Source organism: Balaenoptera musculus, chromosome 1 (genome assembly GCF_009873245.2).
Source record: "Balaenoptera musculus isolate JJ_BM4_2016_0621 chromosome 1, mBalMus1.pri.v3, whole genome shotgun sequence".
NCBI lineage: Eukaryota > Metazoa > Chordata > Mammalia > Artiodactyla > Balaenopteridae > Balaenoptera > Balaenoptera musculus.
In genome coordinates, this window is record NC_045785.1 from 25,842,033 (window position 1) to 25,869,179 (window position 27,147).

Below are 27,147 nucleotides of genomic sequence, written 5' to 3' on the forward strand. Positions count from 1 at the left end.
CATCCTCTGTAGCACCTACCCTAGTGATAGTAAGTGCATAGTAGATACTAAGAACAGTAAATTTTGCCCAAGTGAAAGTGGTTTCTATGTTTAAGATGCTCTTGGATATGGGTGTTTCATCAAGTAGTACAAGTAGAGTTTATTTTATGCAAGAACAGTTTCTCTTTTTAAAATATTTATAAATTGAGATGTGGAACATGGTTTTTGCAGTGCAGTCACAGAATTGTGCAACCATCACTACAGTCAGTTACCCCAGAAAGAAACCCCACACCCAGTAGCCATCCCTCCCATTTGCCTCCAGTCCACCCAGTACTAGGCAACCATTAATCTACTTTCTCTATGGATTTGCCTATTCTGCACATTTAATATAAATGAAATCATACAATATGTGACTGACTTTTTTTATTGCCAAGTAATACTCCATTGTATGGATATATTATTTTATTTGTCCATTGTTTTTACTTTTTGACTATTACGAATAATGTCTGATTAAAGGACTCAAGGTTGATTATCAAGACAAATGGTAACCATACTTCAGTTTTTAGGGAATATCCTAATCCAGGGGCATTGGCCTGTGGCCAGCTGCCTGTTTTATTTGGCACGCGACTATACTTATCCATTTGCAGGTTGTTTGTGGCTGCTTTCATCAAACAACTGCAGAGTTGAATAGTTAAAACAGATTATATGCCCCACAGTCTGTCTCCCTGGCCTCTCTATTTGAAACCTTAACTTCAAGAAGTAACTTTCATGTTTACTCAATATCCTTTTCTCTTTTTCTTGTTTTTGGCAGGCAGAGAACATTTATAATGACGAAGACCCTGAAGGAAGCGTGGATCCAGAAGGACAAGGATCCTAGAGAATGTCTGCACTTCTTGTGATTTTAGACTCCCCTTTTCTTCCTCTCAACCCTGAGATTGATTTAACACTGGTTTTGAGACACAGACTTTGGTTATCCCTCTATAATAAGTTCTATCAACAATGTTATTAGTCCAAACAGAAGGTGTTTTCTAAATATTAACTGGGGGCTTCTTGATTCAGCAAAGCCACAGACTTATATTTAAATTTTCTTCAGGAATTTTCTAGTAACAGAGGTCTAAAGTAGCCACAAAAAGGGGAATATTGTGTGTGGTTATTTTTCTTCTTATGCTATATCCCCAAGTTTTTCTGACTCATTTAAGTAAATGCTAGAGTGAGTAAGAAATAGAGCCAAGTGAGGTAGGTGTCTGAGCCATGAAGTATAAATACTACAAGATGTTGTCTTTATTCAGGAAATAGGGGAGATTCAAGTCATATAAATTCCTGCTCTAAAATCTTCACACCAAACTTTCCAGGATACACATTTTCTTACATAGACCAGTCTCCTCTCAGTTTCTTCAGTTAAGTCAAAACAATGTGTTCCTCTTTCCCCATATATTTTTGCTTGTTAGTGTATTTCTTGAGCTGTTTTCATATTATTTCTTTCCTTTCTGTGAAATGGTTAAAAAAAAAAAAAAAAAAAAAAAACTTGGGACCACCAAGTTGTAAAGATGTATGTTTTTACCTGACAGTTATACCACAGGTAGACTGTCCACTTAAATTGAGAAGAGTGAATCAATAGCTTGTATTTGTTTTTAAAATTAAATTAATCCTGGATAAGAGTTGCTTTTTTTTTTTTTTAAGGAGTTAGTCCTTGACCACTAGTTTGATACCATCTCTATTTTGGGTGACCTGTTTCACCAGCAGGCCTGTTACTCTCCATGACTAACTGTGTAAGTGCTTATAATGGAATAAATTGCTTTTCTACATAACCCCACGCTGATGGGTTTTATTTAATATATAATATCCATCAAACACCAGTCTCTGGCTTCTAGAAGAGTTGTTCAGATGACAGTTATTTTCTATGGTCTTTGACTACCAAGAGCAGAATTAAATATAATAGACCCAGAGGTATAGCAAAGAGCTTTACTCCTTCCCAGGGAAAGTGAAAGACATAAAATACTGAATCAGAGGTGCAGAGATTAGTCTTTGATAAAATAACATCTTTTTGAAGTCTATCTCTAGAGAACTACATGAACTTTCAAGAATGTCAGAGGCAGTGTGGCAGAGAGAATTTAAGGCAAAATTTAAATTTGGAAAAGGTGTTTGACCTTTTCTCATAGAGAGGTTGAATCTCCCCAGTATTTTTTTTCACTGGGGCCTGTACTTAGAGGTTAGAAAAATGAGGCTCTTGAAAGCAAGTGCCATAACCAGGGAAAATGCCCAGTTCTCACTCACCCAATTTAACTGAGTAGATCACTCTGACCCAAAATCATTTTCATGAAGTGAAAAATCAAAATCATCTTTGGGGAAATCTGGATTGGTTCTTTTTTTCTAAGTCAGTAGTTCTTTTAGAGTATAGTGAAAATTACCATGACACAAGAGTAAATCTACATGAATCAGCACAGACTTAAAAGTAAACTTTGTAAAGGGATTCAATTAAAGTCTAACACTCATGGCACAGAAGAATTCTAATTTTAAACCCATATACAGTTGACCCTTGAACAACGTGGGTTTGAACTGCACAGGTCCACTTATAACATACTTTTCAATAGTAAATACCACAGTACTATACCTGCAGTGGTTGGTTGAGTCCGTGGATGTGGAGGAACCTCGGATACCGAGGGCCAACTAAGTTATATGCAGATTAACCCCCACGTTGTTCAGGGGTCAACTTGAATATAAGGAAAATCGGCTGCCTTTTTGACTCCACCTGTGTTCCTGAAAAACTTTCTGCTTTGGGTCAGCAGAAGGCAAGATACATTCTTCACAATACAGCAAGGTGTGTCCATACATTCATCCTTTACTTTGTGTGGAGGGTTGCTGATGGGTGACAGGAGACTTTTATTTTTCCATTCCTCAGTGCATTGAGATCAGTACCAGCAGCCTATGAAATAGAATCCAGCTAAGAGTTGACTGATAGTATTCTGCCTCCGGCCAGCCCTAGAATCTTTTTAAACAGGTCAGCCAGTATTTGTAACTTTCCCAGAGTGAACTGCTTGCCAAATCCCTGGCACTCCCTTTTCTGTTTAGAAAAAAGTATGTCCAAAGGGTACTTAGTGATCCTTTGCTAAGGAGTTTTTTGTCGTCGTTTCTTGGTTACAGATTCGGCCATATGTTTCTAAACAGCCCCTGTAAGGTTGAGAGAAAAAAGGATAAGTTTAAACTTTCTGCAACTTGAAATAACACAGTATAAAGTTTTTGTGGGGTTTTTTTGTTTGTTTGCGGGTTTTTTGGCGGGGGGGTGCGCTGCATGGCTTGCAGGATCTTAGTTCCCTGCCAGGGATTGAACCCGTGCCCACAGCAGTGAAAGCACTGAGTCCTAACCACTGGACCACCAGGGAATTCCCAGTATAAAGTTTTTAATAATGAATTTCTGAAGCTTAGTGCGGGCCATATTGAGGAAAGATTGTTAGAGTGTGTTTTGCATCTAATCAAGGATGACTTTGGGAGGGGCTAGCTAAAAATTTTTCTGCCCACGTTAACTTTACACACAGGTATTACAAGGCCTGAAATTCTGTAATTTCGATTCTTTGAATTAATCATTGTCTTTTCCATGTTGTACTTTTCATCTGATCCACACAAAGGTGTTTAGCAGATCATTTTCTTCAGTTACAAGGTTCTAGTAATCTCCCAAACAATGAGCGTAGTCAGTTATGCCTGGATGAAACATGGTAAAAGAAAATCCTAGTATGGGAGTTCCCTGGTGGTCCAGTGGTTAGGAGTCAGCACTTTCACTGCTGTGGCCCTGGGTTCAATCCCTGATCGGGGAACTCCTGCAAGCCACACAGGGTGGCCAAAGGAAAAAAAAATCCTAGTAATTTAGGAAAAGCATCAGTAATAATAGTTATTTGTGAATTTGTATCCAAAATGTAGGATTAACTAGGAAATTAATAAAAATTTATGGATATTTATCTAGTATCCAACTTGATCTTTTTTAATCCTTAGTTTCTTTATCCAAGAGAATCCAGCACTTTATAAAGAATGTGAGGACATATTGGTATGTAAAGAACTTAATGGATAGGTGTGTTGCTTGTTTCACAAATTATGCAATAATCATGTCCTTCAGTCTACAAACAACACCCTCTTAAGCTTTTTAAATGACTGTTAACAGATTAATTTAGCCTTCTTGGCCTCCTTAGTCATAGTCTGAATTAGGTACTCTAACTGCCTCCTCTGCTATTCTAAGGAAACTTTATGAATAGCAGATGGGGTCAGGTAGGGTGAGGAAAGTAAGAATGCACAGAGCCTAGATGTTTTATCCTGTTCTGGATTTCCTGATGATAATCAGGACATATTTTAAGTCCTACTAGAAATTGAAACATTCCAAATGAAGCCTGAATGCTTGAACCAGGCAACCTGGAAGTATGTGTTATCCCTAAATGACTTACTTGTCATTAGACACACAATCTTTTTTTCAGGCACTAGTCTTGTTAGGAGAGCAGCAACAATGCAGACACCGCTCTTGTAACCTACAAGGATCACCCTGAGGCTGTGTCTGGATTCCACCTGCCTCAGAAGTGGGAGCATTATCCTGTTCCAGGCTCTTGGGTAGCACAGCCGTTTAAAAAAAAAAAGAGCCATTTTCCATCTGTTCACAGATGAGCACAATTTGAAATTTCCTTTTTTTTTTTTTTTTTTTTGCCTTTCACTGTCAAGAGAAATTTCCCCTGAGCAACATCTGCCCTCCCCACCATTCCCTCAGCCAGTGTTAGTTGAGATTTGGGTAGCAGCAAAAACTGACTTGTACGTTGAGAGCTCTTCAGCAAGGCTGATCCTTAGCTGCTCCATCTCTTTGTTCCTCTGTTGCTGGAGTTGCACCCCGCTTCTTAGCTGCCTCTGTCGTTCTTCCATTTCCTCCAGCTGTTCCTGCATGAGGGCCAAGAACATTTCTAATGCGCCGAACAATAAAAACCTGACATTGTCCATAATAGTGTATTTCCTTACACATTGTTTAATCTCCATAGCAGTGTTGAGGTTGAGAAACAGAATTTGGGTTTTGACAGTGATACTGTTTTTGACAGTGATACTGTTCTGAAAGGAGTCTTGTCTGTTAATCACAGCTTACATCTTAATAAAATCCTGCAAAGGGTGGACAGATTCTCAGAGGGACTTTTTTGGTTCCCAATTTTAAGAAGTGTCGGGGGCTTCCCTGGTGGCGCAGTGGTTGAGAATCCGCCTGCCCTGGTCCGGGAAGATCCCACATGCCACGGAGCAACTAAGCCCGTCCGCCACAACTACTGAGCCTGCACTCTAGAGCCCGCGAGCCACAACTACTGAGCCCGCGTGCCTAGAGCCCATGCTCCGCAACAAGAGAAGCCACCACGATAAGCCTGCGCACCACAACGAAGAGTAGCCCCCACTCTCCGCAACTAGAGAAAGCCCGCGCACAGCAACAAAGACCCAACGCAGCCAAAAATAAGTGAAAAAAAAAAAGTGTCGGAGGATTTTGATTGTCTAGTGGTGGTCTAGAATTTTATAGACCCTTTGCTCTATGTACAAGTTTGTTTCCGTTAATAATCAGTAGTTTTTATAATACCCTACAACTTCAGCAATTTAAGTTGAAAGAAACCAAGTCTTTGTGTAAGCAGTTATTCTTGAATATTATATTTGAAGCTCCTTGAAGTCAGAGATACCTTTACTTAGTACTTACCACAACATGGCATGCAAATAGATGCTTTATTAGTGAGGGTATCAGAGTTGTTATATTTCCTATATCCTTTGCTTATTACATCAGGACAATTCGTTCTAAAGTGCTAAGTTGGAAGGTGAAGGTGCTATGCCCTGGAGGCCCTCAGGGGTCTTCAGATAACTATTTCCCATGCTGCCAAAACCAGGCAGGATGCATTCCATAAATTGTCTCTGCCTAGGATTAATGCCTGAGGAATGAAGATGTCAGCAAATCAGTCTGTGCCTTGGTTGCTAGCTGACATGGATCCTCAGGAAGCATGGGTGAGCTGGGAAGGGAAGGGAGCATTGAAATTGGAAGGCACATTTTTAAGGAGCAGTGACTTTACCTCAGATTTTGAAGAATAATAAAATAGGAATCCAGTTCAGGTGCATATTGTCATTAGAAGGATCTAAATAATTTGTTCACTGAGTCATCCTTGATACACTTGTGGCATGTCAGTCTGCAGTGTTTTGATACTCTGGCTGAATCTCAACTTTCATCAACATTGTCAAAGGTCTTTTTTTTTAGTGCCTAGCCATGCTTTGATACCACACAGAGATGTGGCCTTACTATCTAAGAGCATGTTATCTAAAGGAAAGCATCTGCATACCTCTGTGCCCCAGTTTCCCAAGCCTCACCATCTAGCAAACCTGTTGTTTGCTGGATATACAAAAGACCTGCTTGTGAAGGCTGTCTGCACCATCACTGATAAGCTCTTGACAGGGAGAAACTGTCACAGAATGAAGGAAGTATTGTACAGTGACAGAAATTAAGGACAATCTCCATTCTTAATCCTGTGTAGCACCACTGGGTTAATTTTTAAAAAACTGCTTTATTGGGACTTCCCTGGTGGTCCAGGGGTTAAGACTCCACGCTTCCACTGCAGGGGGCACAGGTTTGATCCCTGGTCGGGGAACTAAGATCCCACATGCCGCACGGTGTGGCCAAAAAAAACCTAAAAAAACCCAACAAAACAAACCTGCTTTATCATCTCAATCTTTCATAGGCTTTCCATTTTCTTAGTCTGGCATTCAGACTCCTGCTAGTTGGACCCTTACCTCTAACTAGAACCTCCATTATTCCTCTAGTCTGCACTGTCCAGTATGGAAGTCACTAGCCACATGTGGCTATTGAGTACTTGAAATATGGCTCGTCTGAACTGTGATGTGCTGTGAGTGTAAGATACACAGCAGATTTCTAAGACTTGACACCAAATATATATATGTATATCTCAAATTTTAATGTTGATTACATGTTATAGTGGTAATATTTTTGCTATGCTGGGTTAAATGTATTAATTTCACCTGTTTCTTACATTTTTTTTTAATGTGGCTACTAGAATTTTTTTTTCTTTTTTTGGCCACGCTGTGTGGCATGTGGGATCTTAGTTCCTCAACCAGAGATTGAACCCACGCCCCCTGCATTGGAAACTCAGAGGCTTAACCACTGGACCACTAGGGAAGTTCCCCTAGAAATTTTTAAATGACATCTGTGGCTTGCATGATACTTCTGTTGGAGAGTGCTGCTCTAGTCTGACCAAGTCAGATTGCTGTGCCTTTACTCCTGCCATTTCTGTCACCTAGATAGCATCTGTTCCCTTATATTGCAATTTTTTTTCTAATTCATGTCTAACTCCCAACCAGATTGTAGGTTCCTGGTTCTTAGTATGTCCGGCACCCTACACATAATGCTTATTGAGGTGAAGTATGCAGATAGTAAGCATATTCCGTCTTTCGGCATTAGAAGTCTACCAATTTCAAGCTAAAAACTTTGAGATCATTCTCAGCAAACTCCTCACCCTGCCCACTGCAACCAGTCACCAAATTCTACCCATTTAACCTCACATCTCTCATCTCTCCTCTAAGTGGTGTTTCCAGGCTCTTTGAATCTACCCTCCACACTGCCACTTAGAGTACGTAACTACGTGGCAGGCACCATAAGCAGCACTTTACAGATATTAACTAGTTCATTCCTTGCAACAGCCCTATTAATCCCATTTTACATGTGAGGGAGCTGAACCACAGAGGTTAAGTCATTTGTCCAAAGTTTCCCAGTTAGTAAGTGGTAGAGCCAGGATTTGCCACTGGCTTAGAGCTCATACTCTTAATTGCTTTATTGCCTTCATATAGATAGATATAAAAGTAGAGATAGATGATAGATAGATGATTGATAGATGATGGACGATAGATAGTAGATGATAGATGATAGATAAATGGTAGATAGATGATAGATGAAAGGTAGATGATAGATGATAGATAGATGATAGATGATAGATGATAGGTAGATAGATGAAAGATAGATGATAGATGATAGATAGATGATAGATAGATAGATAATAGATAGGCTCTTAAATGGTCTTCAAACTGTTTTCCAGGAAACCCCAGGAGGAGGCCATGATGGAGTGACCTTGTCACTCTAGTTAGAAAGTAGCTCTACTTTTACTTGTTTTACATGTTGGCATTCCATATAAAATTGTTTTGGGGAAAGGGTCTGTGGCTTTGAAGAAAACCTTTTTAGGAAAACCACTGACCTAAAGAATACATAAAGCCCTTTGCAATCTGGTCCCAATCTACCTCTCCAGCCTCATCTCTCTACTTCTCACATTCCTTATGATACAGCCACACTGAGCTTCTCACTTCCCATAACAACGTCTGTGTTTTCATGCTTTTATATAAGCTGTTCCCTCTGCCTAGAATGCCCTTCCCTTGTCTACACAGTGAATTCATTCTTTAAGGCTCAGCTCAAACACCTTGTAGTAGTTGAGTGTGGACTTGAACTCGATGGCACAGGGTTACATCCTTCCTTCATCACTTCCTAGCTGTGTAACCCTGGACAGATGACTTCTCTGACTCACCTGTTTTCTTGTTTTTTCAGATGGTGACAGTAGTTATACCTATCTCAGAGGTAAGAATTAAATGAATTATTACATGTAAAGAACTTCACGTACATGCTAGCTATTGTTAATCCTCTAATGAAATTTCCCCCTTATTTCCCCAGGTGTAATTATCCCTGCTTCAGTACAATGCTTTATTCCTACAACTATTACATTGTCTATCACACTGAAGCATATTAATTATTTCATTGATTCTAAAACTCACACTTTAACATCTTACTTGGATCAGGATGCATCTTACAATCAAGTGTATTAGATTTTATGAAATTTTATCTGGCATCCTTCCTGGACTATAAACTTTTATTTCTTCTTTTCTTTTTCTGTTTAATTTTTATTTTTTGTATTTTTTGTTCATTTTATTATTATTATTATATTTTAATTGGACTATAAACTTTTTGAGGACAGGGACTGCCCCCCACCTCCACCCTACACCACAACGTCTCATCCCTTGCCAGCACATAGCTCATTGCCTGGCACATAGAAAATAGGCACTTAGAAAATATTTGTTGAATGAATGGATGATGGTGATGAAAGAGGCAAAGTTTATAGTCATAAGAGTGAAGTGTACCCTTGAAAAGTAATCAGATGCCATAAGTGGCCTTTGGCAAACAGTTTAGAAAGAAGCCATTTCAGAAAGAAGAACTGGGACTTCCCTGGTGGCGCAGTGGTTAAGAATCTGCCTGCCAATGCAGGGGATATGCGTTTGAGCCCTGGTCCGGGAAGGTCCCACATGCCACAGAGCAACTAAGCCCGTGCGCCACAACTACTGAGCCTGCGCTCTAGAGCCCGCGAGCCACAACTACTGAAGCCCACGCGTGTAGAGCCCATGCTCCACAACAAGAGAAGCCACTGCAATGAGAAGCCCGCGCACCGCAACGAAGAGTAGCCTGTGCTCGCCGCAACTAGAGGAAGCCCGCGCACAGCAATGAAGACCCAACGCGGCCAAAAATAAATAAACAAAAGAAACAAATTTTTAAAAAAAGAAAAGAAAGAGAAGCATTAGCTCCTTCAGACCTTTATTCCTATTTTAATTATGGTATGGCGATAGGAGACACCCATCAAGATTGTTTTCTATAGAATGATCTTTGGAAAGGTGCACAGACCATCAAATCTGAAACAAATCCAGTACAGTGACGAAAATCACTGGGGAAAAAGTTCTACAACTCTAGTACTATGTCAGAAAATTCTAATCCTGAGAATTCCTTACTTAGAGCACCACCATCCTAGTTAGTCTTGCCTGAAATCTAAGCATCCTCTTTGACTTCTCACCTCTCTGCCCCACTCGTTCTGTAGCCAAGTTTATTCTACATTTGTTCTTGTATCCTTCCCCTTCCTTTTATTCCTGCTACCATTGTTTCCTTTTACCAATAGTAGCTTCCTAATTAGTCTCCTTGCCTCTGAGTCTCTAGCCCATTTTACACACTGCCACCAATACTGTTTCTAAAAGGAGAGCAACGATCATGTTAATCCCTTGATTAAATACCTTTATGGGGACTTCCCTGGTGGCGCAGTGGTTAAGAATCCACCTGCCAATGCAGGGGACACGGGTTCAAGCCCTGGTCCGGGAAGATCCCACATGCCGCGGAGCAACTAAGCCCTTGTGCCACAACTACTGAGCCTGCGCTCTAGAGCCCATGAGCCACAACTACTGAGCCCGTGTGCCACAACTACTGAAGCCTGCATGCCTAGAGCCCACGCTCCGCAACAAGAGAAGCCACCACAATAAGAAGCCTGCGCACCGCAACAGAGTAGCCCCCGCTCAACACAACTAGAGAAAGCCCACGCACAGCAACGAAGACCCAACACAGCCAAAAATAAATAAATAAAAAAATAATAAAAAATAAAATAAAAAGAAGCTCTTAAAAAAAAAAAAACCTTTATGGATGAAACTGACCACTGAATAAAGTCCAAACTCCCTAGTTTGGATTTCAAAATCCAATGTGATCTGCCCCGACTTACCTTTACAGGTTCAACTCACCTCTCAGTTTTTCACCTTTCACATGCAGCCAAGTTACAAATTATATTTTAGATCTATTAGATTAAATAAAATATATTAAAATTACCTTCACCTATTTCTCTTTTTATGTGGTTATTAGAAAATTTCAAATTATATATGTGGCTTGCATTATATTTCTGTTGGACAGCACTGCTCTAGATCTTACCTATACTTAAACACTTAGCTCAAATAACATTGTCTTCCGTTGTGGGTTCTCTGATTTAATCCATGGCTGTTATCCCATAGCATTCTTATCTGTACCTCTCTTAAATCACATGTTACTTCCTACCCTGGGTTACAATTATTAATGTAACATTTGATTGAGTGTAAGCTGTTAAGGTTCGTATTTGTTTATGCAAAGATAATTAGTGCCCTTTCACTAGATTGTGACCCAGTAAGAAAGCAGTGCGGTGAAGGCGGGGGGCAGTGTTGGGTGAGTGAGGGGAGTGCATATATGTATAGTTTGAAAACATTCAATATTATGACCAAAAAACCCCACCGTTTTCATAATACAAGCTACAGAAAGCTTGACAAAATCTTCAGTGAAGTGAATGCAGCCATTTTCAACAGAGGACATGTTCCCTTAAGGATACGTCAAAATCTCTGGCAGGGCATAAGATTAAGTTCATCCAAAACAGGGGTGTTCCAAAAGACAACAGTACTGCTCTGAAAAGCACCACACTGTGGTCTTCTCACGGTACCCAGCAGCTCTTAAGTCAGTGCTTAACTGATGCAGGCTTAACTCAGAGCCTGGTGGCAGAGATAAGTGAAACATACGCCCTACCTTCCGAAAGCTCACAGTCTGTGGGGGAGAGAGACGTGTTTATGCACTTAGTGTTCATCTCCCACTCTGTTCTAAAAGGGATTAGAACTGGCTCACAATCAGAAATAGCTTGAATACAAGTGAAATGGTGACAAATGCACAAAAAAGGAAAACGAGGAATTGAGATTTATAGATTTCATCCCAGTTTTTTAAGACTGGAAAAACTTCAACGCAGAAATCAGATAGGCGGGACTTGAGGGTGAGTATGGGGGAGGGGAGAGAATGAATTCTACCTAGCCTCATTCCCTCCTGCTCTATATAAACCCAAGTGTGATTCACTTAGAATTGGAAAATTGTGCTGTGGAAAGAGCACTGAAATATTTGGGGGTGGTCAGACGAGTTCAAATTACTCCAACTCACTGGGCCTCAGTTTCCTCATCTATGAAAAATGATAATAGTTGACTTGGAGGATTAATGAAGATCAAGTGAGATAATTGGTGTAAAAGTGCTGTGTAAATTAAGAGTGCAAGATAACTTTCAGCCCTAGCACAGGCCTGAATGAATGAAATGGAAAATGGCATAAAGAAGTGAGTGAATGGCCCAAGGAACAAATTGTTCTTCCTACATAGGCTAGTATCCTTCAGCCCAAAGACATTTGGCCCCGATCCCCTTTTCCTCCCCAGGCTAAAAGACTGTACTTCCTTTCATGCCACGTGGGCCTACCCTGTACTGCTGCACCTCCTCGTCTCGTTTTTGCCTCACAAGGGTGGTCTGGTCCTCCAGATTCCTGTTTTGCAGGTGGAGCTGAAGGGCCTCTGCCTGCAGTGGTCGCAGAGCCTCCTTCATCGCCTGGATCTCGGCCTGGGTTTTCTGCAGAGCTTCGGCCGCAGCTTCTTTCCTCTCTAGGAGCCGCAGCAGCTGAGGCTCATACTCCTGCTCCAGGCCCTGGCGGCTCTCCGCCATGAGGTTCTCGAACTGGGCAGAGAGCTGCCGGCTCTCCTGGAGAAAGTGCCCGTCCCTCTGGCTTGGAGGTGCTTCTAGTTGTTGCTGTAACTGCTCCTTCTGCTTCTGATAGGCATCCAGAAGCTGGGCTAATTCCTCCGAGAGCTGGGCCGCCCGGGCGGTCAGCACTTCTCGGAACTCGGCGAACTGGGCCACATCCTGCCGGCGGCACTCCAGCTGATATTGGTAGGACACACATTCCTTCGTCACCTTGAACAGCTTCTGCTTGACCAGCCGGATCTCCTCCCTCAGCCCATCCCTCTCCAGCTCTGCCTGGGCGTGCAGTTTGTAGGCAGCCAGGATGTCCTGGTGGACCCGTTGCACCTCCTGCAGGGCTGGTTCCCGGAGCAACACAAGCTCGTGGATGAGCTGATCCCTCTCCTCTTCCAGCTGGGCCACAGCTTGGACACACTGCTGGAAACGCCCCTCCAGCAATTCCAGGTCCTCTGTGCTCAGGCTCCCCTCTGTGCTGGGACCCGGTCCAGCTCTGAGGCTCTCCTCGGGGTTAGGTTTCTCCTCGCTCGGGACTGTCTCTCCCCCATAAACCATCTGCTCTGGGCTTGTAGTCTTTCCCAGCTTCACAGGCTCTTCCACATATAGCATCTCCCCTGGCTTTCCTGGCTCCTCCACATACAGGGCCTCATCAGGCGTCCTGGTCTCCTCAATATGCAGCATCTCCTCGGGCTTCTTGGTCTCTTCCACATACATAGCCACATCAAAGTCACCTGTGTCCCCCAGGTAGAGGATATCCTCTAAGTTCAAGGTCCCTTCCAAAGACAGAGCAACTTCTGGGTTCCAGGTCCCCACCTCATACGGGGATTCAGAGTTCCCCTCTTGAAGAGAAGTGGCCTCTGCTCTTGTGTTTCTGCAAGAGAAATGACAAGGTGAGAGGGCAGCCACAATCCTGGGATGGTGTGTGACTGGAGCCAGTAGGACACAGGCCTAATTTATATCAAATTCTCACATCTCAGAGAGCACTCGTCTGCCCCTTCCCTCCATCGATCCACCCCGACACAGCCCATTGCTTAGATCTGACACCATCCCCATGATGTCAGTGTCGAGTCTCTGCTTACATACCTTCAAGGACGGGAAACTCACACCTGAGCTACTGTATGTTCCACTGTCATAAGAAAATTCTAGTGTTGAGGTAAAACCTTCCCTGCAATTTTTCCCTGGGTTTGATTCTTCTTTCTAGAATCAGACAAATCTAATTTCTTTTCCATGTAAGTTCTTTGAACACTTAAAGAGAACTGATTTATCCTTCAGTGATTCCATGCATGCCAAGGTTTTCAGTACCCTCCTCATTTGGGTCACTTCTTTCTGACAAGCTCCAAGTTGACAGGCTCGCTATCCCTTGGGGATGGGTATAGGAAGCAATACCCAGGTGTACTCTGAGCAGTGATTCTCTGGACACTATACTCCTATTGTTGCAGTCAAGATGCCCTTAGCATATAGGGCAGCTCCATCATATTCTTGATAAATGCTGAGTTTGACTAAAATCCTGAAGACTTTTTCACACCAAGTGCTTTTAAACCACATCTCTTGTTCCTATAAAACTTCATCTTGTTAGAATTGGCCCATCCTTCTAGCCTGTCATTGCTCGTGAATTCAGATTCTGTGATTCTAACAGATGAGCCCCTTAACCCAGCTGCCCATTGCCTGCTAGCTTACTCAGTTCCTGTTGAGGAATGCTCGCTCTCCTGCTGCTTTGGCCCTCAAGTGGCTTTGGTCTTTCCTGTTTCAAATGCATCTTACCTACCTTGGATCTCTGAGCAATTCTTTGAAAATATAAAATACCATGGAAATAATAATAAATTACACTTTTAAAGGTCTTATATATACCAGGCCCTGTTCTAAATGTTTTACATATATCAATTCATTTAATCCTCATAACAATTCTATGAGGTGGTTACATTTATTATTCCCATTTTACAGATCAGGAAATGGAGGTTAAAGAGATTAAGTAATTTGCTCAAGGAAACTCAGATACTCAGAGTGCACCACTTATCAAACAGACTAAATGTGAGTGTAGCTTTCAATAAACTTTTCTTATTTAAGATATAAAGTATAAATGAAAAGCCTCACATATCAAACAAAGAATTTGATTTGTCTTGAAAAGGCTTACTTGTGTCCAGGTTTTCAGCTCTATTTCTTAGCTCCAAGTTCCCAATAAAGATTATTTTTATTCTAAATCGTGTTCTCAGTCCTCCTCGCTACACCCCAGGAATCCCTGGCTTCCCTTTTGTGTCTCCTGATGGCCCTCTGGAAACCACAAAAGTGTGGCTTCACCAGGCCCCAGACATCACTGGCCTCATTCAACCCCTGCACCTGCACCAAAATCTAAAACTTAATGACAACTCAACAATCACCTAGTCCATTCACTTCACTTTACCAGAGATGGAGTGCTTTTTTTGTTTTTTATAAATGCATTTATTTATTTATTTTTGGCTGAGTTGGGTCTTTGTTGCTGGGCACGGGCTTTCTCTAGTTGCGGCGAGTGTGGGCTACTCTTCGCTGCAGTGCGTGGGCTTCTCATTGCGGTGGCTTCTCTTGTTGCAGAGCACGGGCTTTAGGTGTGCGGGCTTCAGTAGTTGTGGCTCGCAGGCTCTAGAGCGCAGGCTCAGTAGTTGTGGCACACAGGCTTAGCTGCTCTGCGGCATGTGGGATCTTCCCGAACCAGGGCTCGAACCCGTGTCCCCTGCATCAGCAGGCGGATTCTTAACCACTGCGCCACCAGGGAAGCCCTGGAGTGCTTTTTTAGATATCTTCATCTGATGTTACTTGGCACCTCAAACTCAACTGCCACCAAATTATCCTTCTCCCTGAGCTTGTTACACCTGTATTCTCCAGCTCAGAGAAATATAACACCATACATCCGGCTGATGAGACAAGCAGTCTTTTTTTAGTTTTTTAATTGGAGTACAGTTGATTTACAATGTTGTGTTAGTTTCTGCTGTACAGCAAAGTGAATCAGTTATACATATACATATATCCACTCTAATTTTTTAGATTCTTTTCCCGTATAGGTCATTACAGAGTATTGAGTAGAGTTCCCTGTGCTGTGCAGTAGGTCCTTATTAGTTATCTACTGTATATATAGTACTGTGTATATGTCAATCCCAATCTCCCAATTTATCTCTTCCTCCCCTTTCCCCCTGGTAACCATAAGTTTGTGTTTTACATCTGTGACTCTATTTCTGTTTTGTAAATAAGTTCATTTGTACCATTTTTTAAAATATTTATTAATTTCTTATTTATTTTTATTATTTATTTTGGCTGTGCTGGGTCTTAGCTGTGGCAATGTGGGATCTTTAGTTGCGGCATGCAGATTTCTTAGTTGCAGCATGCATGTGGGATCTAGTTCCCTGACCAGGGATCAAACCCAGGTCCCCTGCATTGGGAGCATGGAGTCTTACCCGCTGGACCACCAGGGAAGTCCTTGTACCTTTTTTTTTTTTTTTTTAGATTCCACATGTAAGTGATATTATATGATATTTGTCTTTCTCTGTCTGACTTACTTCACTCAGTATGACAATCTCTAGGTCCATCCATATTGCTGCAAATGGCATTATTTCATTCTTTTTTATGGCTGAGTAATATTCCATTATATATATGTACCACATCTTCTTTATCCATCCCTCTGTCAATAGACAAATGGTCTTTAAACAGCCAACTCACTAAGAACTGACGTTTCTATCTCAGAAAGTCTCCAGTCTCAATCTCCCTCTTCACCCCACTGCCAGGACCCTCGTCCGAGTCATCATCTCTCACCCGCACTTTCGTACCAGCCTTCCCATAAGCCTTCTTCCTTCTCATCCCAGTCTATTCTTGACAGTGATGCAGCTTGCTATAATATAAAGCAAACCATCTTGCTCCACTTCACCATATATAGCCAACTGCTTAGCGTAGATTTAAGGCCCTTAAAGATGTGACCTCAACATACCTCTTCAGCCTCATCTCACATTACTCCCCATAGCCCACCCAATGCTTGACAACCCGTAACATGCGTTAACTTTTATACCTCCTACTCCTACCCCACAATGTGTAAAGGGTCCAGCTGAGAAAATACAATTCATTGTATACCACCTGCCTAGAGAACAGTCCTACACTACCTAGAAAAGTAGAGTTCCTAGTGCCAGGAAGGATGCACCTGCTCAGCTAGCCAGACCCACCCGGATCCTCAACAGAGTCCCTGCTTTGCCAGCAGACGGCCCTCACATCATGCTCCAGCTGAGTCCTCCACCCTGGAATAATGTAATTGTGTTCAAGGAAGTATTCTAAGCGTTTCCCATAAATACTCATTTATCTGATGCTCATCCATTATCCCCATTTTATAGATTAGGAAACCAAAGCACAGAGTAAAGAACTCACTCAAAGTTCTACAACTCATACGTGGTGGAGCCTGGCGAAGGCCGGCGGTCTGGCTCCAGAGCCGGAGCTCCTTTTTACCACTCTCGTCTTAGAACAGGCATAAGATCTGAAAGAGGTAAAACAACTACGGCAGGTATAATAGAGCTCGGCCCTAGCATTCAAAATATATTTATATCTATTTACCTAACAAATGTCTACTCATCCTTCAAACCCTGCTCAAACTCCACCTCCTCTGTTAAGCATTTCCCAGACAACTCCCATTCTTGTGTTCTCAAGGCACTTTGTAGGCAGCTCATCTTTGAACTAAGTGCTTTGTGTTACAGAAGAGCATGTATCTGTCGCCCCGGATAGTCCATTTCCTAACAACAACTACAGTTATTCTCTCTATATCCCAGGGTGGGGCTCTGTAGAAGGTAGGCAGGCAGCAACCAACTGAGCTCCAGGGAGGAAACTTGCCCAAGGTCGAGCGGCAAAGCTGGAAGTAGATTCCAGGTCTCCTGACTTGCAGGCAGTGCTGTTACCACACACCACTCAGTCACCCCATCCACAATGCCTCTGCTAGGTGCTGCCCTCACACCGCTGTTTCTCTCTAAGGAGCCGGGGAAAAGTAGATTATGGGAGGTCTAGGGGCAAGGGGGCCAGCTTAACTGGGTCCCCTGACCTCAGGTTTCCTTGGGCTCCAAGCAGCCTCCCTCTCTGCCGCTTTGTCCCTGGTCCCTATAGGATTCCAGCAGCTCCCAACCCATCAGGGATGTGACTGGGAGTGTTTGTGACACTGTGCAGGCATGAGTTGGTGTGTGACTGACTCTGTGTGTACCCCTATGTGTGTACAGGTGAGTGCACATGTAAAACTAGGCTCAGCTTTGTGCCCTTGGTGACAGGGGAGGGGTGTCAGGTGTGTGTGTTTGCACCTCTACCTCTTGGTACAAGAGGAAGTACAGGGCTACAGGCTGACCTGGGGCAGAAATGCTGCCTACTCGCCCCAAATCCTTCAGCCACAGGTCCCTTCCCCGCTAACCAGTGGCGGAGCTGACCGTTGGATGATGGAGAGGGCCTCCCCTCCAGGGCCCCTGCCAACCAAGGCCCTCTTGCTGGTCTGGGACAGTAGACTCTCCCCTACCCCCGCCCCGCCCAACACCACCCCAGGCCCCAGACCAGAGAGAACCAGCTGCTTGAACAGACTCTCAACTCCAAGCTGGCAGCCGCCCAACCTTGCACCAAGTCTCTTCCACACGGCAAATTCAGCAACTGGAGGCCTCCATCTCCAGCTGCATTGGGGGTGAGCAACGAAAGAAAACGGGTAGCGTCTTTGGCCACTGGGGGCCGAGTGGCATCTGACGGTTGGTGCCCGCTAGTGTGAAGCCGTTAATCCTCACACCGCCCGTGGGAGGGGGAGGGGTAATTATAAAAAGTCCCAGACAACCGGAGGTGCCGGGCCGGGGCCAGACGCCCCCATCTCCCTTCGCGGGTGGCTCCGCCCCGTGCCCCACCCAGGCTGGACCCCCGCCCCCGCCCGGCGAAAGGAGCTCGCGGGGGGGTGAGGATCCATCCAGCACCCCTTCCCCAGGGGCGGCGACGCGGGCCCGGGACGGTCCTTTCCTACCTCGCGGCCTGGGCGGCGCCGTCCCCGCCGCGCCGGGGCTCCGGGCTGGCCATGGCTGCGCGACCCGGGCTGGGCGGCCGCGGTATTAGTAGCTGGCCCCCCAGGCCGCCCGCGCCCGTCCGCCGCACTGCCAGCTGCAGCCGACACCGGATCCCGCCGGCCCCCGGCCGGGCGCGCCCACTTGGCCCAGGCTCCCGCCGCGGGCGGAGGGAGCGGGCCGCGCGGCCCGGGGGCGGGGAGATGCCGCCCCTCCCGCGACCAGCGGAGGGTGTGGGGGGAGGTGTGTGGGGAGGTATGGGGGGGGTCGGCGTCTCCAAAACCAGCCCCTCTGAGGTCTTCCCGAACCTTCTTTCTCTCCACTCTTCCCTTCCGAGGGTCCCAGTTTGGGCGCGGCGGGGGGGCAGTGGAGGAAGGTGGCTCCGCAGCCTCAGGAGAGCGCTTGCCCTGCCCGACCGGCCCGGGAGGGGGGCAGGGTGTGGGGTTGGGGACCTCGAGGGACCCCGCACCCTGCCCGCCGCCTGCAGGAATTCGGGGGTGTCAGCCGCCGCCCAGCGCCCTGCGATGCCCCCTCGCCTGAGCGCTGTGCCCCGCAGCTGTCGCCAAGGGCTGGCGGAGGAGGGGTAACACTACACCCCGTACGTTTGGGGACAGTCCGGAGCCTGGGGAAGGGCGGTGGGAGGACTGCGTGGGAGGGTTTAAGCCTCTAAGGTTCAGTCCATATTTAACACCGCTTTCCGCCCTCACGCTGCGAGGTTTCCAGGGGTCTCTCCGCTTGCTCCACCTGTCACCCCCCCACCCACCCTGCTTCTGCCCACTCCAAGGCATGCCCCCTCCCCCAAGTCCTTAGGCCACCAGTATCAGGATCGAACTCAACACTGTCTGGGAAGGCTGTCTCCCTAAGCGAGAAGCTGCCAGGCCCCTTCCCAGACCTGGGCCTCGGGCATTCTCCTTTCTGATGCCTTTTTTCCACTTAGCCACTCTGTCTGGGGAGGTCTTTGACTCAATCGCAGAAGAATGCTGTTCACTGTAACCAGCGGAGGGGCTGGATGTGTTTAATCAGAGAGGCCTTGAGCGGGGGGTGGGGGTGGGGGGGCCGGGGGGGCGGCCGTGCGGAACGCTTGTGGGCTGTGCGTTGTGATCTGTGTGCCCGCTGCCAGCTGTGTGAACACCACGTGGTTGTGTGTGTGCTCTGTGGAGGGGGAGGTTGTGGGATTGTGTGTCCACGTGTGACTCTGTGATGACCGTGGGGTACCTGTCCGTGTGGATGTACCCCATGCGGATATGTGACTGTATCATCATGGGGGAGTGATTGTGTGTGTGGTGATTGTGCTGGTGGTGGAGTGTCTGTGTGGCCGGCTGTTGTGACTGTGTTGTGGGGCGTGTGTATAGCTGTGTGCGTGATTGTGTACCTACCAGAGACTGGGGACTGAAGTGTGTGGGAGGGAGGGCTCACAAGCAGCTGTGTGGAGTGTCTTCTGTGTGTCACTGGGGCCCGAGTATGTGGTCCTTAATCCAAGTTTCTGAGTGTGCTGCCTTTGGCGTATATTTATATCTCTCTGTGTAGTGCAAGGGGGTGGGAGATTAACACCCAGGGCAGCCAAATATACCCTTGTAAGGTATGCACGAGAAAAAGTCGGGTTTTGGAGGCTGCTGGTCATTTTCTGACTTACCTCTAAAATATTCTAGGGGAGGAGGTTGGCAAAGCCTCTGGGGCTGGTCATTTGACAGCCATTGCCAGTCAGAGGGGAGCCGAGGGAGCAAGGGCAGGGCCTGCCAGCAGCACTATTTGCTGTGGTGCTAGGCAACAGGCAGCAAGGGTGGCATTAAGAAGGGCTGTCCCTTCCCCTCCAACCCTCAGCCCAGGACCTGGCCCCGGGCTGCCCCCAAGACTGATTCCTTAACCGCTCTTAAACTCCCCTTAAGCCCTTCTTTAGGCTGAAACACTGAATCCCCCGGGGTCCCAGAAGCACCTCCGGTCCTTTGTTTTTGCTGTTCCCTCTCCCTAGAACACCCTTCCAGCTCTTCATGTCCTCTCTTCTTCAGGTCTCAGCTTACATGTGATCTGCTCAGAAAGACCTTCCCTGATGTGCTCCTCTCCCACATAAATATCCATCCTTTTACTGTTTGTCCCCTTTTACCTTGTTTATTTTCTGTACAGCACTTACTGCAATCTTTAATAATATTGTTCATTTTCCATTCCTTCCTTTTCTGCTTCCCCCACTAGAATGGAAACCCCATGAAGGCAGAGACTTTGTGTGTCTTGTTCACTTCTGTGTCCCCAGGGCCCAGCACAGGGCCTGGCATATAGTAGGATCTCAAAAAGTTGTTGAATGAATGAAGGAAAGGAGGATGGTCCTCCCTAGGCCAATTCAGGCAACATTTGATGCCTGCTGTGTGCCTGGCCTGGGCCACTCGCCACCAAGGAACCCCTTTGTACTCAGGGAAACAGACATATACATGTGCCCAGGCTGTGTACACCAAGGCAGAGGGAGGTGGGTGAGGCCACAGGACTCCGTTCACTTGGCAAACATGGGCACTTGGCCTGTGCTGGGTCCTGTGTCAGAGCAAATGGCCTTCTTTGGCCCAGGGCCCTGTCTGCAAAGAGCTCACAGTGTAGAGGATGCTAGAACTGTCCCCTGGGGCTACAAACCCCTGCAGAGAATAATGCTAAATCACTGAGCTGAGTGATGGGCTAGGCACTGAGAACCAAGGAAGCCAAGGATGGGAGAGATTAACTCCAGGACTGGGGACAACCTCACAGACGAAGTAACTTGGGCCTGGAAGAGGAGAAAGGGCATTCTGGCGTCTGGCACAGACTGCTTGGAGAGACAAGCACAGCCACTCTGTCTCTCAGTCCCTCTACAAAGCTGAGTCCACGAAGAGAGGAGAAGCCCCTGGGCTGGCTACTCTTTGCCTACCCTTCATTCTCTGTGCTTCTCTGCCCTGCCCTGTGTCCTGGGCTGACTACCACTGACAGTCTCACCTGGGCCCCCTTGCCTTACGGTTTCAGGCAAAGTTTGGCCAGTAGGAGACATTGCCAGGAGATCAGAGGGAAGGAGAGTGAGATCAGGATATTTATAACACTGTGATTTTGGCAGTTACTATGTTCCTCCACTGAAAGGCACAGTTCCCGTTGGGTGGCCTGCAACCCCAGGGCACAACTCCTGCCAGGTTCTTTAACAAGGCTCCCTCCCTTGCCCCTTCAGGCCCTGGGGCTAGTGACTCTATCCCACTGTTGTGAGCCCCAGGGTGCTTCACCATTCCTGCCAGCACCTCTGTAAATAGTTCCCTCATTAAACCCTCTTCTGGCAAATGCTTTGCGTGTTCTCCCCTGTTTCCTGCTGAGACCAATAAGGTAAGAACTAAACTTAGGGAAGATGAGTCTTTGGCAGAGAATTTGGGGAGACCCTCTTTCTAAATCACCACCCAAAACCAGAATCAGAAAATGTTGTGAACTACTACAAAGCTACAGTAATCAAAACAGCATGGTGTTGGCATAAAAACAGACACATAGATCAATGGAACAGAATAGAGAGCCCAGAAATAAACCCACATGCTTATGGTCAATTAATTTATGACAAAGAAGGCAAGAATATACAATGGAGAAAAGACAATCTCTTCAATATGTAGTGCTGGGAAAACTGGACAGCTACATGTAAAAGAATGAAATTAGGGCTTCGCTGGTGGCACAGTGGTTGAGAATCCGCCTGCCAATGCAGGGGACACGGGTTCGAGTCCTGGTCCAGGAAGATCCCACATGCCGTGGAGGAGCTAAGCCCGTGTGCCACAACTACTGAGCCTGCACTCTAGAGCCTGCGAGCCACAACTACTGAGCCCGTGCTCCTAGAGCCTGTGCTCCTCAATAAGAGAAGCCACCGCAACGAGAAGCCCGCGCACCACAACAAAGAGTAGCTCCCGCTCGCCGCAACTAGAGAAAAGCCCGCACGCAGCAATGAAGACCCAACGCAGCCAAAAATAAATAAATAAATTTATTAAAAAAAAAAGAATGAAATTAGAACATTTTCTCATAGCATATACAAAAATAAACTCAAAATTGGAACTTCCCTGGTGGTCCAGTGGTAAAGAATCTGCCTTCCAATGCAGGGGACACGGGTTCGATCCCTGGTCAGGGAACTAAGATCCCACATGCTGAGGGGCAACTAAGCCTGTGTGCTGCAAACTACAGAGCCCACGCGCTCTGGAGCCCCCACAGCACAGCTAGAGCGAAGCCCGCGCACCACAACGAAAGATCCCGCGTGCCTCAACAAAGATCCCTTGTGCTGCAACTAAGACCCGACGCAGCCCAAAAAAAAAAAAAAAAAACTCAAAATGGATTAAAGACCTAAATGTAAGACTGGAGGTCATAAAACTCCTAGAGGAAAACATAGACAGAACGCTATTTGACATAAATCATAGCAATATTTTCTTGGATCTGTCTTCTAAAGTAAAGGAAATAAAAACAAAAATAAACAAATGGGACCTCGTTAGACTTCAAAGCTTTTGCACAGCAAAGGAAACTATCAACAAAACAGAAAGACAACCAGCTGAATTGGAGAAAATATTTGCTAATGATATGACCAATAAGGAGTCAATATCCAAAATATATAAACAGCTCATACAACTCAACATCAAAAAAACAACATGATTTTAAAAATGGGCAGAAGACCTAAATAGACATTTTTCCAGGGAAGACATGCAGATGTCCAACAGGCACATGAAAAGATGCTAAACATCATTAATCATCAGAGAAGTGCGAATTAAAACCACAATGAGATATCACTTCACACCTGTCAGAATGGCTATCATCAAAAAGACCACAAGTAGCTCTTTCCCATCTTGCAAGATGGCAGATAAAAAAGCTGAGAAGCCAGATACTAAGGAGAAAAAACCTGAAGCCAAGAAGGCTGATGCTGGTGGCAAAGTTAAAAAGCTTAAGAAGGTTAAGAAGGGGAAGCCCCACTGCAGCCAAAACACTGTCCTGATCAGAGGAATTGGCAGATATTGCCAATCGGCTATGTATTCCAAAAAGGCCTTGTACAAGAGGAAGTATTCAGCAGCTAAATCCAAGGTTGAAAAGAAAAAGAAGGTGACGGTTCTTGCTACTGTCACAAAACCAGTTGGTGGTGACGAGAATGGTGGTACTGGAGTGGTTAAACTTCGCAAAATACCTGGGTATTATCCTATTGAAGATGTGCCTGGAAACCTGTTGAGTCACGGCAAAAAAACTCTTCAGTAAGCACATGAGAAAACTATGCGCTAGCATCACTCCTGGGCCCATTCTGATCATCCTCACTGAGCGCCACAGAGGCAAGAGGTTAATTTCCCTGAAGCAAGGTGAGCTTGCTACTTGTGTGACTGGGCCTCTGTCCCTCAGTCGAGTTCCTCTGTGTAGAACACACCAGAAGTTTGTCATTGCCACCTCCACCAAAACTGATACCAGTGGTGTGAAAATCCCAGAACATCTCACTGATGCTTACTTCAAGAAGAAGAAGGAGGGGACTTCCCTGTTGTCCACTGGGTAAAATTCCACGCTCCCAGTGCTGGGGGCCCGGGTTTGATCCCTGGTCGGGGAACTAGATCCCGCATGCATGCCGCAACTAAAGATCCCAAGTGCTGCAACTAAAGATCCCAAGTGCTGCAACTAAAACCTGGCGCAGCCATAAATAAATAAATATTTTTAAAAAAAGAAGAAGAAGGGGGACTTCCCTGGCTGTCCAGTGGTTAGGACTCTGTGCCTCCACTGCAGCGGGCACGGGTTTGATCCCTGGTCAGGGAACTAAGATCCTGCAAACGTGTGCTGCTGCCGAAAAAAAGAAGAAGCTGCATAAGCCCAGGCACCAGAAGGAGAGATCTTCAACACAGAGAGATAGAAATACAAGATTACAGAGCAGTGCAAGGTTGATCAGAAAGCTGTGGACTCACAAATTCTGCAAAGAATCAAAGGTGTTCCTCAGCTCCAGGGGTACCTCTGCTCTGTGTTTGCTCTCACAAATGGAATTTATCCTCACAACATAGTGTTCTAAACATCTTATAAAGAGCCTAATTAAATAACTGGTCCATTAAAAAAAAAAGAAAGACCACAAGTAACAAATATTGGTGGATGTAGAAAGAAGGGAACCCTCAGGGAATTCCCTGGCAGTCCAGTGGTTAGGACTCCGCGCTTTCACTGCTGAGGGCCTGGGGAACTAGGATCCCACAAGCCACTTGGCGTGGCCAAAAAATAAAAAATTAATTAATTAATTAATTAAAATAAAAAAGAAGGGGACTTCCCTGGTGGTCCAATGGTTAAGAATCCGCCTTCCAAAGCAGGGGACACGGGTTCAATCCCTGGTCGGGGAACTAAGATCCCACGTGCCGTGGAGCAACTAAGCCCGTGCACCACAACTACAGAAAAGCCCACATGCTGCAACGAAGAGCCCATGCGCCACAACTAAGACCCAACGCAGCCAAAAAAATTAATAAATTAAATAAAATAAAATGTAACATGTATTAAAAAAAAAAAAAAGAAGGGAACCCTCGTACACTGTGGGTGGGAATGTAAATTGGTGCAGCCACTGTGAAAAATGGTATGGAGGTGTCTCAAAAAACTAAAAATACAACTACCATATGACCCAGCAATTCCACTCCTGGTTATATATCCAAAAAAAAAAAAAGATACATGCACCCCAATGTTCATAGCAGCATTATTTATGATCACCAAGATATGGAATCACCAGACGAATGGGTAAAGATGATGTGGTGTATATATATGATGGAATATTACTCAGCCATAAAAAGGAATTAAATTCTCCCCTTTGCAACAACATGGATGGACTTGGAGGGTATTATGCTAAGTGAAATAAGTCAGACAGATAAGGACAAATACTATATGATATCACTTATATGTGGAATCAAAATTAAAACAAACTAGTGAATATAACAAAAATGAAACAGACTCACAGATATACAGAACAAACTAGTAGTTACCAGTGGGAAGAGAGAATGGGGAAGGGGCAAGATAGGGTTAAGGGATTAAGAGGTACAAACTACTGTGTATAAAATAAATAAGGGACAAGGATATATTGTACAACACAGGGAATATAGCCAATATTTTAAAACAACTATAAAAGGAGTATAAGCTTTAAAAACTATGAATCACTATGTTGGACACCTGTAACTTACATAATATTGTACATCAACTATATCTCAATTTTAAAAAGATTAAAACCAAAATTTTCTACTAAAAAAAAAAGTTGCAAACAGATTAAAATCCCATTTTAGGTGAACAGTGACCTCCTGGCCACCACTCCGAGCAGGGTCCCAACCCAAGAGGTCCCTCTTAGCTCACCTTACTTGGGCTTAGGCCTCTAGTGACCCTGACCAAGAGAACGGGTCAGGGAGGGGCTAAGCATGTGGGGAGGATTGGGGGGATAACTGGCAGAGGGATGAGTTGGGAAGTAGAGAGGCTCCAGAGGGCAGCAGGGAGGGGAGCCTTGGCAACCGTCTCCACCAGACCCCGGAGCACACCTTACATAAGCTTGGGAAGGCAACCCTGAACCTCGGTTCCCTGCCTGTGAAATAGGCGACTAATACCGTCTTCACAGGACTGTCATGAAAAGTAATTAAACATGAGGCTCAGCACAGGAGAAATTGGAAGTGAACTTGCTTCTTGGAAGCTCAGAGTAGCACATTCCCCATTATTACTGGTGCAGGTGGAGACCATTCTGCTGAGTTTCTTCTGCATGCCAAGAGCTCCAGCAAACCAACTAGATGTGGGGAGGTGGATGGTGAAAGATGCCCTAGCTGGGCCCTCCAGCCCACTGCTTCAAGGGAGCACGGGTACAAATCCAAGCTTTGGAGGCAGCAGACCCGAGCCTAAAGCCTGCCTCTGCACTTACTGTGTGACCTTAGGAAAAATCACTCTTATCTCACAGAGATTGTTTTCTTCTCTATAAAATCAGATAACACTTTTGACCTCATGGGTTTGCTGTGAGGACTAACTGAGAACACAAAAAGCATTTAGTCGAGTACCCGATACAATGTAAGTGCCCAAATAATAGTAGCTATTATTTAAAAAACTCTCTTTTCTCTCTCTTACTCTCCCTGAAACTGCAACCAGGGACTTATTTACTGCAATATGTCCATTCATTCATTCACACCTTTATTAGTTCATTTATTCATTTCAACATTTATTAAGACGGACAATGTTCTAGATCCTAGGAACACAAGACTAGGAAATCATTAAAGCAAGAAAAATATCTGTATTTTTTCATTGCTGTATCCCTAGCCCCTAGGCTTTAAATAAATAATGGCCATATGAGCAAATGGTATTAGCTATTTTCTTGAGCACCTATTACATGCCAGGTGCTAAGCTAAACCTTTTTTTTTGGTGGGGGGCGCCATGCAGTTTGCGATGTCTTAGTTCCCCAACCAGGGATTGAACCCGCACCCTCGGCAGTGAAAGTGAGGAGTCCTAACCACTGGACCGCCAGGGAATTCCTAAGCTAAGCATTTTGTCTGCATTATTGCCGTGTATCCTCAGAACAGTCCTAGAGCATAATGCCTGTAATAAAGCTCATTTACTGATGTTTATGTAAAACTGAGGCTCAGAGAGGTTAAGCAGGTTAGATGACTAAAGTCACAGGTAGGAAATGCTGGCACTCAAATTCAACGTATTGCCTCCACTAATGACTGAATTATTTTTTATCATCGTTATCATTATGCCTGACCTCCAGAGGCTTATAGTCCAGTGAGGGTCCAATGGCCTTTTCCTCCTCGGACTTACCCCAGAGGGGCCCTTGGCATGGCCACACACTTGGGCAGAGTTGGGTTCAAATCCAGTTTTTCATCTCTG

The 27,147-nt window shown here is 45.1% G+C and overlaps 2 protein-coding genes and 1 pseudogene across 3 annotated transcripts in view; 2 read left to right on the forward strand and 1 right to left on the reverse strand.

The window, feature by feature from the left end:
- The window catches only part of RBBP4 (RB binding protein 4, chromatin remodeling factor), a 17,414-nt gene extending 15,768 nt beyond the window's left edge, over positions 1-1,646 (forward strand). The window contains exon 12 of the mRNA XM_036842965.1: positions 791-1,646. Coding sequence (XP_036698860.1) covers positions 791-856 — 66 coding nt within the window. The 3' untranslated portion in view covers positions 857-1,646. The remainder of the gene's footprint in view (positions 1-790) is intronic.
- SYNC (syncoilin, intermediate filament protein) lies at positions 1,643-18,470 on the reverse strand. Of its 2 annotated transcripts, XM_036842929.1 has the most exons (5): positions 18,315-18,410; positions 16,712-16,817; positions 12,062-13,205; positions 4,760-4,884; positions 1,643-3,147 (listed from the first exon to the last, which is right to left on the reverse strand). In XM_036842929.1, exons 3-5 carry the CDS (start codon positions 13,046-13,048, stop codon positions 3,072-3,074), a joined length of 1,188 nt encoding a protein of 395 aa, XP_036698824.1. In that variant the 5' UTR covers positions 13,049-13,205; positions 16,712-16,817; positions 18,315-18,410; the 3' UTR covers positions 1,643-3,071. The 2 variants fall into 2 exon arrangements, with proteins under 2 accessions (XP_036698824.1, XP_036698815.1); XM_036842920.1 differs by lacking the exon at positions 16,712-16,817 and having other exon boundaries at positions 18,315-18,470.
- A 4,687-nt stretch (positions 18,471-23,157) lies between these two features.
- Positions 23,158-24,337, forward strand: LOC118890304 (annotated as a pseudogene).
- Positions 24,338-27,147: the final 2,810 nt, after the last annotated feature.

What these genes read in the sequence shown, in the direction of transcription:
- SYNC (XM_036842920.1), bottom strand. Translation starts at nt 18,367, where the DNA reads ATGGCCAGCCCGGAGCCCCGGCGCGGCGGGGACGGCGCCGCCCAGGCC. An exon ending in GGCGCCGCCCAGGCCGCGAG is followed by an intron (nt 13,206 to 18,314) that starts GTAGGAAAGGAC and finishes TTTCTCTTGCAG; the next exon opens with AAACACAAGAGCAGAGGCCA. An exon ending in AGGAGGTGCAGCAGTACAGG is followed by an intron (nt 4,885 to 12,061) that starts GTAGGCCCACGT and finishes GCCCTCATGCAG; the next exon opens with GAACAGCTGGAGGAAATGGA.